Source organism: Narcine bancroftii, chromosome 3 (assembly GCF_036971445.1).
Source record: "Narcine bancroftii isolate sNarBan1 chromosome 3, sNarBan1.hap1, whole genome shotgun sequence".
Classification (NCBI taxonomy): Eukaryota; Metazoa; Chordata; class Chondrichthyes; order Torpediniformes; family Narcinidae; genus Narcine; species Narcine bancroftii.
In genome coordinates, this window is record NC_091471.1 from 167,910,941 (window position 1) to 167,924,473 (window position 13,533).

Below are 13,533 nucleotides of genomic sequence, written 5' to 3' on the forward strand. Positions count from 1 at the left end.
AGGTTGCTGGAGCAGAGAACACCTGGAACCATTTACCTTTTGGAGTCCGAATTCCAGATCATTATGTTACTGTGTAAAAACTTGCTCTTTATTCATCCTAATGGAAGTTTGGGGGAAAAAAACAAAAATCGCACTACAGATAATAGTAGAATTTTAGCAAGTCCCAAATTCTAAACATTAATCACCATATTAGCAAATTTTAGTATGGCTTTCAAGAATTCAAGTCAGAAAACTTGCACATGATGGGCTCAGCTTGCTGGTAGTTAAAGTGGTGATTTAATAAAAGGACGGTCAAAGAGTTGAACATTTTTACTAAAAAACATTGAATTTCCCTTCCGATGAACCAATCCATATAGAGAATCAAATCCAATCCAACTTTATACCACTTTGGCACTAGTGTTGAATGATTATAGTTTGTGGACCCCAATCTGAAAAGACTATTGGAACACTGCAGTAAAGGAACCTTTAAAAATTACATCTATGGGTCAGAATGGCCAATCCTTGATCTCTTCAAAGTCTCTCCAAAGAGGACCTATACACTCTGGAACTTTAAAAAAAAACATGTTTTTGGATCTCCTTAAAATCCCCTTAACTAATGTTAGGTCTGCTTTGTTCGAGAATGAGTGAGTCAGACACCAGACTGAGTCGAAATCAAGGTTCTTTATTACCGGATTGTAACACTTGCAACTAACAGTGTTAGTTGGAGAAGGCGCATTCTCCTGATATCAGCAAGTGGTGTTTTTTTTATACCTCAGGACACACACTTAGTAAATTATCATACCATTACACTGTCCAATGAATAAGCTGTTGCTACCCTTCACTGTTAGTCTGCTGCTCATCAGCTTGTTATTGCCAAACTTATCTTGAGCGTACAAGGTCACACCTGCATTCCTGTTACTCCTTAGTACTGGGTGACTCCTTCTCCGGTCCCAACTCATGATGTTTTTACCTTACACTAATTGGAGATAAAATGAAAGACAATGATAAAATAATTATGTTGAAAAGCTACAGATCTGAAATATGGATTCTGTTCCTGTCTTCATAGATACTACCTGAACTAAACAGTTTTTTTCCAGTATTTTCTATTCATTTTAAAACCAGAGTTGGGTGTCTTAGCATTCATATGAAAATTTATGGTACTTATTTACCTTGGAGCAGTATCTAGACAAGCAAAATGAGGGTAAATTAATGGTTAAGATGTATTAGCAAGAAGAAAATTCATTGTTGTTGATTCTCTAGAAATGGTTGAATGTATAAGAATGGAACCAGAATGCAAATCCGCCCGGCTTGATTTACAAGCAGAGAGAAAATGGAGGAGGAAGCTGCGGCTGGCTGCATCAAAAAGCTGCAGTCCGTTGAGTCAAAGCACTACAGCCAACTCAATAAGTAAATAAGCAGGACAGGGAGCACAGAAGGACGCAACCTTAATGACCAAAGAGAGCAATTGAAAAGATGGTTTGAAAAGCACATAGAAGGAACTGAGGGTTATCTTTGACTTGTGTTATGATTATTGAATACTGAGGGGACTTGTCAGATGACAACAGGCTTCACACATTGTGGATATATGAATCACAAGACTATATGTCCACTATTTCCATTCAGCATAAGGAATGGTAAATGATGACTATGTGAAGGAGAGAGAGCAAGACAGTGTAGTGATTTTATTGAGAACTAGATCATCAGGTGGAGATTCATGCTGTTGATGGTTAAATTAAAATCTGTTTGAAGATGCAGTTATACTTCCAGAGTTAGCAACTGACATTTCATTCAAATTCAACATTTTCTCCCCCAATAAACCTTTGTAACTGACAAAATTGGCGTGGTCAAACTTGAGTTATTAGTTGACTGTGTTGCGGTTTAGGCTTTTAACGCTCACCTAGGAATTGTAAGTACTTACCATCCAACATGCAGCCAAAATGAAGGCACTGTAAGTATTCTCGCTCACGCATGAAGCCATTTAGTGGGGTAGCCCAACCCTCAGCCAGAACCTGCACCCATTGTAGATCCACCTAGAATAAAATGAGAAATTACATTGTATTTCTTTTCCAAACCTAAATGTTTGTGATTAGCATTTTGCCAGAAGAAAACCATGCTATATTTACCATGATCCTCAACATTCAAGAGCTGACTTAAATCGTGTAAACCTAATGAATTATGTGGCAAAGCTACATAATGGGAGACCATCAAGCCCAAAGAGCCTACAGCACAATTTAATATGATCTGTACACAGTATTCCATCTGATTCCTCACAATAAATCTTGCACAATTGCAACAAAGCCTTCCTATTTTTAAATTCCAACACCTTTGCATTAAATACTAAAATGAAAACACTTTAACTATTTAGTGAATCTGTCTATAAGCTTTGTGTGATATATGCACGAGAACTCTATATCCTTCTGTACCACTCATTTACAGTCTCTCTCCATTTAGATAATCTGCCTTTTGATTTCTCTTACCGAAGTACAAGATCTCATTTGGTCACATTAAACTCCATTTGCCAAGTTTTTGCCACTCACTAAATCGATCCATATCCAATTGCAGAATCACAGTATCTTTTCCCTTTCATCCATTTTCTTATCAACAAATTGGGAAACATTGCGTATTGTACTCTTCCAGGTCATTAATTAAATAGTGAACATGTTGCAACCCAACTGATCCCTGCAGTTCTCCACTAGTTATTTCTTTCCAGTCTGAAAGTAGTCATTTATTCCAGTTCTCTACTTTCTATTCATTCCAACATATTTCATCCAATACTGCGGGTTTTTAATTTATGCCCTTCTACGTGGCTTTTCTCCTATTTTGAACAATGGAGTCACACTGGATGTTTTCCCAATCTTCTGGGATCCTCCTCTCCCCGAGTGACTAAGGAATGTTTTCTGGTTGTTTTGGAGGTAGTATTCATGCAGAATAGAAGGGAAACTGATACACTGAATAGTAGTTAATTGAATCCTGAACACAAATGGATCATATTCATGTTCTTCCTAAAGAATTACTGTCGATGGGGATTAAATATCATTCAGCGAGACAGGAAGACAAATTCTATAAGGCAGACTAATATAATGTGGATTTTAGTATGATCAGCTTTGCAATAAAATGAACTGAGGGAATGAGTCATTTAAGAGAAACTAAATGCATCATTAAAAAAAAATCAATGCTAGATAACATTAAAAATTTGTAAGGTAAAATATGGGATGCTTTAATCCTTTAGGTGCTTATTAAACACTGATCACCATAACTATTATCTTCTATCTTGCAATCTTTAACATACACCTCCACTTAGTTTAGCAGCTCACTTGAAATACACCCACCACACTGATGGTAGCCTAGATTTATAAAAATCAGATTTATTGGCAGAGTACATACTGACATCACATACAATCCTGAAACTACTTTTCTGCATCAAGGCCGAATTACCACTTATTGGTAGTGCAAAAAAAAACTGTTCACAGCGTATACATGTAAACAATTAAAGACTGTAAATAGATAATAAATATAAACAAATTGACTGTGCAATACAGAGAGAATAAATAAAGTACACAAGTGAGTCCCTGATTGAATTTGTTGTGATGGTGGAGGGTAGCAGCTGTCCCTGAACCTGGTGGTACAAGTCTTGTGACACCAATACCTCTTTTCTGATGGCAGCAGTGAGAACAGAGCATGTGGTGGATGGGGTGGATCCTTGATGTCTGCTGTTGCTCTCCGAAGGTAGCGCTCCCTGTAGATATTCTCAATAGTGGGGAGGGTTTTGCGTGATGTCCTGTGCTGTGTCCGCTATATTCTGTAGGGCTTTATGCTTGCGGGTATTGGTGTCCCCATACCAGACCATGATGCTGCCAATCAGCACACTATCCACCACACCTCTGTAGACATTTTCCAGGGTTTCTGGTGTCATACTAAACCTCTGCAAACTCCTAAGGAAGTAGAGGTGCTGATGTGCATTCTTCACAATGCCATTAGTGTCCAGTAAACATCCTCTGAGATAGTGGCTCCCAATAACTTAAATTTGCTCACCCTCTCTATCTCTGATCCGCTAATGGTCACTGGATTACATACATTTGACTTTCCTTTCCTGAAGTCAACAATCAGCTCCTTAGTTTTGGTGACATTGAGTGCAAGGTTGTTGTTGGTGCATCAATCAGCCAAGTTTTCAATCTCCCTCCTGTACACTGACTCATTACCCTTCTTTATACAACCCACTACCTTGGTATAGTCGGCAAATTTGTGGATAGTATTATTGTCATATCAGACTACACAGTGTAAAGTGAGTAGAGCAGGGGCTAAGAGCGCAGCCTTGTGGTGCTCCAATGTGGATGGAGATTGTGGAGGAAATGTTCTTATCAATCCTCACTGATTGTGGTCTGGAGGTAAGGAAATCTATGATTCAGTTACACAGTGGGGTGTTAACTCCCAGGTCTTGGAGTTTGCTGATCAGTTTTGAGGGGATGATGGTGTTAAATGTCAAAATGTAATTGATAAAGAGCATCCTGATGAATGTATCTTTACTGTCCAGATGTTCCATGGTTTTGTGTAGTCAGTGAGATGGCATCAGCTGTAGACCTGTTGCTACGATAGGTGTACTGGAGAGTATCCATGTCCAACTCCTGGTACAGGGATTACCACTAGCTGAATCTATGAAAAGAGGAAAGAAGAATGGCCTTACCTTACTGATTTCCAGCGTTGGTAAGGTGTCTGCATCAGCTCTGGCGAGATCGAGCTTGTTTTCTGGGACAAACAGTTCCTTTATTTCAGCGTAAGAGTCAACTGGAACAATATCCTTTTGAAATAGTTAAACCAAAACAATAACAAGTTAGTCGCAACATTGGATTTTTGACATAACTGGAGGCAAACTTAAGCTAATTTATGCAGAACAAAAGATCAAAAGCATTGTGTTGTAGTGCCATCCTGTGTTCATAATCAGTAATAGCATGTAGCTAGAAAAAGTGAATGAATTAAATCACTATTACAAATACCCAGTAATATTCACAGGTGAATAGAATAGACAATATTTCAGATCTTGTGCAAAGGATTGCACAAAGACGACCATTGGAAAAGCCATAACTAAATTCATGGACAACCTCAAAGGAAGAAGCAAAATCTCAATCCCAAAGACCTCCAAGAAGGAATGGCCATGAATCTTTTTTTTTTAAAAAGGCATCGAATGAGGCTGGGTGGTACACCACAAATTACATCATTTTGACTAATTCATCCAAAACAGCTGTAGGATAAATGTATTAAATGCACATTTTATCATTTAAAAAGTCAGATCTCTGGATTGTTTTCCTACCACTTCCCCAAAGAACAATCTTCCCTTGGCTTGGAGCTCGACAGCGGGTGAGGTCATTTTTACATCATGCGATTGAAGGAGTTATATTACATAAGTAGCAAAGAGCATGAGCAAAATATTCTGCCTGCTATAAAGAGATTCTAATAGTTTAAGTACAGTGATGGAGGGCTGTTAAAAAATAAACAAAAGTAGTATTTCAGATTGATAACTAAAAATATACAGATCTAGGAAAAGAGAAATAAAAGCATAAAACGCTGAGGTCAGGCAGCATCTATGGAATGAGAATATCTTTCATATGGAACTCAAGAGTTGCGGGAAGAATGAATGAAAAAAAGCAAATATTTGACCTTGTATCAGAAAAGGGAAAGAACTAAAGATACATTTCAAAATTCAAGGAAAAAGAAGGCGACATGAGGAACAGAAAGGAATCCATGATAGAAAGTGAAAAAATGACAAAAGGGATGAGAGAGGAGGCAGAAGTCATGGAACAAGAAGCAAACTAAAGGGCATTCCTGCCTCATATTATTCACTCGTCCCCCATTTGCTCCTGCGTTTCATCATATCAGTATTTCTCTTCTATTCTCCATGCAATCCACCAACTCTCCCTATACCTTTATCCACATTAAAAATGTATTCATTGTTAAATGTTCTCAGTTCTGAAAAAAAGGATAAGGTCTTGAAATATGAAGTTAAATAGGAAGGTCTGCAAATGCTGTAGTGCAATACACAAAAGTGCTGTAGAAACTCAGCAGGTCACGTCGCATCCATAGGAAGTTAAGGGTAACCAAAATTTCAGGCCTGAGCCCTTCATCAAGGTATGAGCAAAATGTAGGCAAGGTGCCTGAATAAAAATGTGGGGGGAGTAGAGAAGTGGAGGGAAGAAGGGTTCTATAGGCAAGAGGTTAAGTGGACATGGATAGGAGGCAAAAGAGAAAAAAAGCTTAGAAGTGATAGGGCATGAGGGCATCTTCCTAATGGAGAGGAAAGGGGTTAAGGAGCTGGATGAAAGGAGAGAGAGAAAGAGAGAGAGAGACAGACAAGGGAGGAGTCTAACTGAAACTGGATTAAGTTGATGTTAATGCCATCTGGTTAGAGATTGACCAGACAGAATATTAAGGTGTTGTTCCTCCAATTTGTGGGAAGCCTTGGTTTAGCAGTGCATGTTGGTGTGGGAATGAGGTGTGGAATTAAAATGGTTGGCCACTGGGAGATCCCCTCTAGTGGAGGTGCTCAACGAAGCAATCTCTTAGTCGTCCAGTCTTTCTGCTGTAGAGGAGGCCACCGGATGAAGGAGCTTATCCTGCAGATTCACAAGTGTTGCTTCACTTAGAAGGATTGTTTGGAGCCCTAAGGAAGTCACGTACTTTGAAGGACAACTTGGATTTTCTGCAATGGATGGTTTCATCTTGGGAGCAGATGTGGTGGAGGTGGAGCAATTGAGAGAAAAGAATAGAATCCTTACAGGGGACAGGGTGTTAAGAGGTGTAGTCGAGGTAACTCTGAGGGCTAGTAGGTTTGTAAAAAGTTAGGCTAATTACTAATATCGTTTCACCTTTTATAGCTGCTGCCTGCCTTACGAAGTATCTTAAGCACCTTTCTTTCTGTTAGATATCTGTAGGTTCAGAGAATAGGGTACTGTACATCAGACAATCAATACTTCAACATGAACTTGCCACTCTTTTTAAATTCCAAATTAGAGAAACAAAATGAAATTAACAATAGTAGTACATGAATGTCTATTGTTATGTTCATTCCTTTGATAAAACAGACTGAAATTAACCAAAACTTTCTAAACTTACTGTATTATGTGGTAGGAAGCAAGTTTGCTGTCAACAAGCACATTAATAATTCCTTCACAAATACAGTACATGTGCTACATATAAAGCTATAAAGGGAATGTTTTGCTTCAATAGAAAAAATAACTTATTTCAACTGCTTTTGGGGTGGTAAATCATACTTTGGCATCTCTGACTGTGACTTGCAATGTCCAGACATGTGACTTTCCTTTAAAAACAAATAATGGAGCTTTTCTCCTTGTAGGAAAGAGCAAAACTAGAAACTATAAATGTAAAATGATCATCGAGAAAGAAAGAAGCTCAGAGGACTTTAGCAGGAGTACAGCATCGATGAATTGAAGGGGAAGCTAAATAGGAACATGGCAGAAAAGGAAATAGAGGTTCGAGCTGATCCACTTATTGAAAGGAGGACAGAGATATGGAAAATATAAACAGTGTGTGTGTGGACTATGTAGATTGAATGGCTCTTGTCTGTGCTCCCAATCCTTTCTAATTCTACCTCCACAAATGATACCTTCCATTTTCACCTAACTATACCTGCTTAAAGCTGTATTCCTGATGTTCCCATCTACTCTCCCTTTCAATGTATTTATATTGTTTACATTAACTGTGGCAATGATTTCCACATTCTCACCACTCTAGGTAAACAAACGCTTCCTGAATTCCCCTTTTCCTTTCTCAGTAATCATCTTAGATTGATGATCTCAACTTTTATTCTCTCCCACAAGGACAAAAGCTATTACATGTTTTGGCATCCAGTAACACAAGAGTCATTCTAGAATGGAGAAAGTCCCAAGTCTAGAGTCAAAGAAATATCAAAGGGTGGTTTACCTCCCAAGAAGTGGATAAAAGGAAAGTTACATTTTTTTCATTTAAACAGAATATTGCGTTTTTAAATTCCCGCTGCAGTGAATTTCCTGTTGCTTAAACATTCACTTTGTAAAACTCACTTTTGAACAAGCAGTAATATTTTTCTTTCTAATCTGATCTCTGGGATCAAAATGGACAGTTATACAAAAGCTCTGGCAGAAGTAGAATAAGTATCCTCTGTTCATAAGGCTATTTGGTAATTTTTTAAAAATGCATTATCACTGGCCAACTGTTATTGCATGTTTCATTGATTAAGCAGTAATCTAAATGGAGTGCTTAAAATGTAGAGAATACGATAGAAAATGGAAGTTCCTCTGATGGGAGAATGCAAAACACAAGGAGAAGAATTTTTTTTTCCAAGGAGAAGTAGAAACGTGAAACCAATTTTCCCAAAAATGTTATGACAGCTGGGTTAATTTAAATACATCAAGTAATCAAGTTCATTTATAATTATCTGATTGTACCTGAAGAAACAGTGTCTCATAGGACCATGGTGCACACACAAAAATACAAAACACAAAGCCAAAGAAATTGAACTTCAGAATAGCCAGAATAGAATGGCTAAACTGAATGAAAGGCTGAATCTCATGTATATCAGTCCCTTATTGCTGACTTGAATGATAAAGATGAGATTGATTTTAATCCTCAAGGTGTATGGTGTTACTCAACTATTTCCACAGGCAGTTGTTCTCGCCAATCAGCAACTACATTTATATACAATTCACAATACTATGATGTCTTACAGTGTATCACAGGCAATTAAATCATCTTAGAATTGCGATAAAGGATTCCAAACCAAAAAAAAAATTGACTGACCATTTTGAGTGAACAAAGAGAAGCTGAAGAACTCAGTGGGTCAGGTAGCGTCCACAAATAGATAAAAGTTTGTATCCAGAAACACTGATTGACCATTTTCACCCACAGATGCTATTTGACCTGCTGAGTTCCTCCAGCAATTTTTTGTTTGACACTGAACCTACTATACCAATGCCAACAGTCACAACTTTCAAATAGGTTATGAAAAAGGCAATAATAATGAAATAGCATGAGACTGTGTTTTGGTGGGGTGTGTAGAGGTTTTCTTGGGTTATCAATATTGATGAAACTGGAAGACAATCTCAGTTTTACCTTAGGATGCATTAAACCACGTTCTAAAATCCAATTTAAAAGAGAGTGATCCAAAGGCATGGCTGAATCCTTACCCTCTCCTGAAGAAGTTCAATCACTTGCTGGACACATTCATTGACAGAACAGACGTCGGTCTTCAGAACCAGCTCGGGAGCTTCTGGTTTCTCATACTCAGAGTCAATACCAGTAAACCCTACATGAAACAGACATTGAATCAATGTGTTTCAAACCCAGCAATTTAATGAAATGAATCCTGCCACTTTGCGGCCATTACGCTGAGAAAATATATTTCATCTGACTTTATTACGCCTTTCTTATTTTTGACAGTGTTTGTAAAAATTGCCAAAGATGATTCAATTGTGCAAATTGAATTCATATCAATAACTACAATCCTATAGATGTTCACTAAGCTTTGCTTTCAATTTTCCCATGCAAATGGTTCAAACACAAATAAGACAAATATGTCATATGCTTTCTATTACACATTATATAAGCACATTAAAAAAAAATACAAGAAACAAATTGTTATACTAAAAAATTCTCATGCTGGTACAATATTCATTTTTTTGGTTTCCGCAAGTTCATTTTTGATCATCAAAACTACAATATATTTTGTTATTTAACTTCTCCTGCCTTCCACAAGCAGGTTCCTTACTATAATTTTCCAAAGTTCCCTCTATGTGTGAAACATTTTTTGAGATTAGAAATATTTATTTGTCACTCTGCTATTAAGAAAATTGAAGAGGAAAACTGCCCAATTTTCCCAATATTTGTTGTAAAGAAACTTCTTGGGTCTATGCTCCCACCTGAGAAAAGGGTTTCCATGGATTTCTAAAGTGTGTAGAGGTGGAGGATCATTATAAATACTACCACCATCTGGTGGAAGTGCAAAATATTAGAGAGGATCAAAATAACAAAAAAAGATTTGTCAGGGGTTCAGTTTCCTTGAAAGTGGAAAAGTTACCATGTTCAGAACAATAAATCCCAGGCAGCTAAAAACAAGAGAGGAAATTATGGAGGCTCTGATGTCAATTTTCCAACCCTTCTTAGCTACAACAGTGGTGCTGGAGGATTGGCAGACTGCTAACATTATGTCTCTGTCTAACAAGGTAAGGATGGATAAGCCAAGACAGAATTGGGCAAATTACTGAAATGTACAGTATTCCAAAGGATTCGATTTTTAAAAAACTTATAATGGCATAGAAAAGTGGCAATTGCATAAAGGAATGTAATGTGTGACTAGCTTGAGTAGCCTTTTGAGGAGGTAACTAAGGTCAAAGGTAACAGTGATTTTAAGTCACATCTATTTTAATAAAGTTTTTGTCATGATCCATCAAAATAATAAAACACCTATATGTTCTGAGGGAAAATTGCAAAGTGGGTTTATTGGCAAGGTGTTCATGTGATCAGTAGGGTTTCAAATGACTCAATACTTGCCCCCTTGATTTTCGTTAGATACATCAACAAATTAAACTTTAATGCAGGTATTGCTGTATAGTTTGCAGATGACAATGTAAGTGGTCATGTTTTTGACTGAGGAAAAGTCACACTGCAATAAGTTATAGACAGTCTGGTGAATTGGGTTGAAAATTAAATTTTTTCTTACATGTGAAGTAATGCAGTTAAATAATAGGACAAAGGTAAGAGAGTGTACAATTAATTAGCAGATAATGAGTATTGTTAAAGAAGAAAGTATCCCCAGGCTATATATCCACAGAACTTTAAAAGCAGCAGGACAGATCAGCATGATGATTCAGAAGGCACAATATTAGCCAAAGCAGAATGTATAAAAGCAAGGAAGTTGAGCTAGAACTTTTTACAACATTAGTTAGACCATAGTTTGTTCATTACACACAATTCAGAAAATATATGATTGTATTGAAGAGAATGAAGAAATGTTGGGCCTGTTGCAAGGGCCAGAATATTGTACCAAGTGGAAGACTAGGTAAAGAGGGGGTTTTTTTGTACTATGGTCACTGATATGTGCACAGGCACAATTGCTTATTTTTCAGGCAACTATCAATTGAAAATCCTGCAGTACAAATTTTTAACCAAGATCATTTTGTCAACTATCACAAGCCATTTGATTTTCAAAGTACTGAATGATTTTTAAATGTTTGTCTCTTCAAATTAAAAATGCTCATCACATCTTAAGAACAGAGTTGTTTAGAGGAAATCAAATGGAAGTCTTCAAAAACTATGGATTTGAGAGTAGATAGAGAGAAACCGTTGACACACTCAACAGAATCAAAAGCTAGAAAACCCAACTTAAAATGACAAAGGAGGATGCCAAAGAATTATTTTCCCCATAAAAAATGCTATAAACTGCAATGAAAGAATGATGGAAATATATTCAATAAAATGGTGGTTTTCCATACACCTGAAAAAAATGTTTGAATAGGAAATAAGAAAAGGAAAATGGAATGATTCAGAACTTTTTCAAAGAGCTGGCAAAGACAAAATTAATTGATTGGCTTCCTTCTTTAGTGTGAGATTCTAAAACCAAAGCAAAGATTAACAACCTTGAAAATGAATGTGTGGATGTGTAAAAGGATGAGTGATGATCATTAGCTGTATTTTCAAGTAGACTTTATTCAAGGGCATCAGTATAAAGATTTTACCTTTCCCCAAAACAAAGTTAAAATAATCAAAATACAATCACAGATCCATCACCCACAGGTTTCTTCATTTGCTCCATGCATTCTTATGTTACATACCTTTTATCTCTCCAGCTCTGGCCTTTTTGTAAAGTCCCTTCACATCCCTGCTCTCACAAACACACAAAGGAGCATCCACAAATATTTCAAAAAACGGCAGACCTGCACTTTCATGTATACTTCTGCTATTTTTCCGATCCTAGCAAATAGAAAGATAAGAAACACCAAGCACTCAATTTCACAATGTCAAAATTTGACATGCAATGGTACCAGCTTTCCATTGTTTTGACAATCAGATATAATTTTGTAGCTTTGGGCTTCCCTTTACATGAGTACACCATGACCTTGGTAATGCGATTCAAGCCAGAGACTGAAGTATATACAAAGGAAATTTACATGAAAAGCTTCCTTCAAAAATTGAGTTATCAACTTCATTCCCTGAGATACAGAACTCCTTTCCAGTTTGAATGTGTAAACTACATACACATGCTTGATGGGAGGATAGAGGGACTTATGCCAAATGCAGACAGGTGGAACTAGTGTAGGCAGGACATTTTGGTAGGTGTGGGCAAGTTGCATCAAAGGGCCTGTTTCCACGCTACAGGACTCCATGACTGAAGAAGAAATATGATGGAACAAGTAAGCAGACTGAGGAGTGAAAAGAGCTGGGAGGGAATTTGCACCCAAATGACTTACGTCCTTGGTATTTTTTTGAAAAGTAGGAGGAAACCAGAGGACACCCACACAGACATGGGAGAATGTACAAACTCCTTTCAGACAGCGCAGGATTCAACCTCGATCGTCTGCACCTAACTGTGCCGTCCTATTTAGCATTTTGTGGAAGAGAAAGCAAATTCATAACTGCCTGTCTGCCTGGGGGGAAAAAAGGATGGCCTACTTTTTTCTATCATTCTTTCCCCCCGCCCCCTCCCCCCCCACCCCCCACTGTATCTGCTCAACCCACTGAGTTCCTCCAGCAGATTGTGTTTAGCTTCAGATTCCAGCATCTAGTCTCCTGTGTGCCTCAAATTCATAACTATGATAGCTGTGGTATAATTAGAACAGTGGTTCTCAACTTTTTCTTTTCACTCACATTCCACTTTTAAGTAATCCCTATGCCATAGGTGCTCTGTGATTAATAAGGGATTACTTAGAGGTATGTGGGTGGGAATAAAACTTTGAAAACCAATGTTTTAATCGTACCTAATTGACTCATTATGTGCATGGTTTCATAACTCTAAAGGAAATGGGTCAGTGACAATTTTTCTCAAGCAAAATATTTCAGTAACAATTGTGTCAAAAGCAGTGATTCTCAACTTTCCCTTCCCACCCACATACCACCTTAAGCAATCCCTTTCTAATCATAGAGCACCACTGGCATAAGGATTACTTAAAGTGGAAAGAGAAAGGTTGAGAACAACTGAATTAGACAGTGCAAGACAGATCTTACTAAGCTACAATATGAATAAGATTACGATTGCTACTGGTTGGCAGTAGACCATTGTAAATATTTTTAACAATGTGGTATTATTGTGCCTCCATATGTTTTATTATATTCACTGACAATGGGATGATTTTTTTCTTCATTCTTTTTTTAGAGGGGAGGAGGTTGAGGAAGGTTTTTTTTTCTTTTTCTTTTTTTTTAAATTTTTTATTTTTCACACCATAAATCACATTAGCCATGATATACACTATTTCTTTTTCACACATATACAGTGACTTTTTCTCTCCCCCCCCCCCTCCTCCCAAGCCACCCCCCCACCCCCCCCTCTCATCCATTTTAGGTATACAATCTAGG

General features: G+C 37.4%; 1 protein-coding gene across 1 annotated transcript in view; it reads right to left on the minus strand.

The window, feature by feature from the left end:
• Positions 1–13,533, minus strand: part of papss1 (3'-phosphoadenosine 5'-phosphosulfate synthase 1) — an 84,444-nt gene that overhangs the window by 34,933 nt on the left and 35,978 nt on the right. The window contains exons 4-7 of the mRNA XM_069925759.1: positions 11,796–11,934; positions 9,153–9,271; positions 4,661–4,774; positions 1,898–2,009 (exon numbers count right to left, since the gene is read on the minus strand). Of these exons, the coding sequence (XP_069781860.1) occupies positions 1,898–2,009; positions 4,661–4,774; positions 9,153–9,271; positions 11,796–11,934 (484 nt within the window). The remainder of the gene's footprint in view (positions 1–1,897; positions 2,010–4,660; positions 4,775–9,152; positions 9,272–11,795; positions 11,935–13,533) is intronic.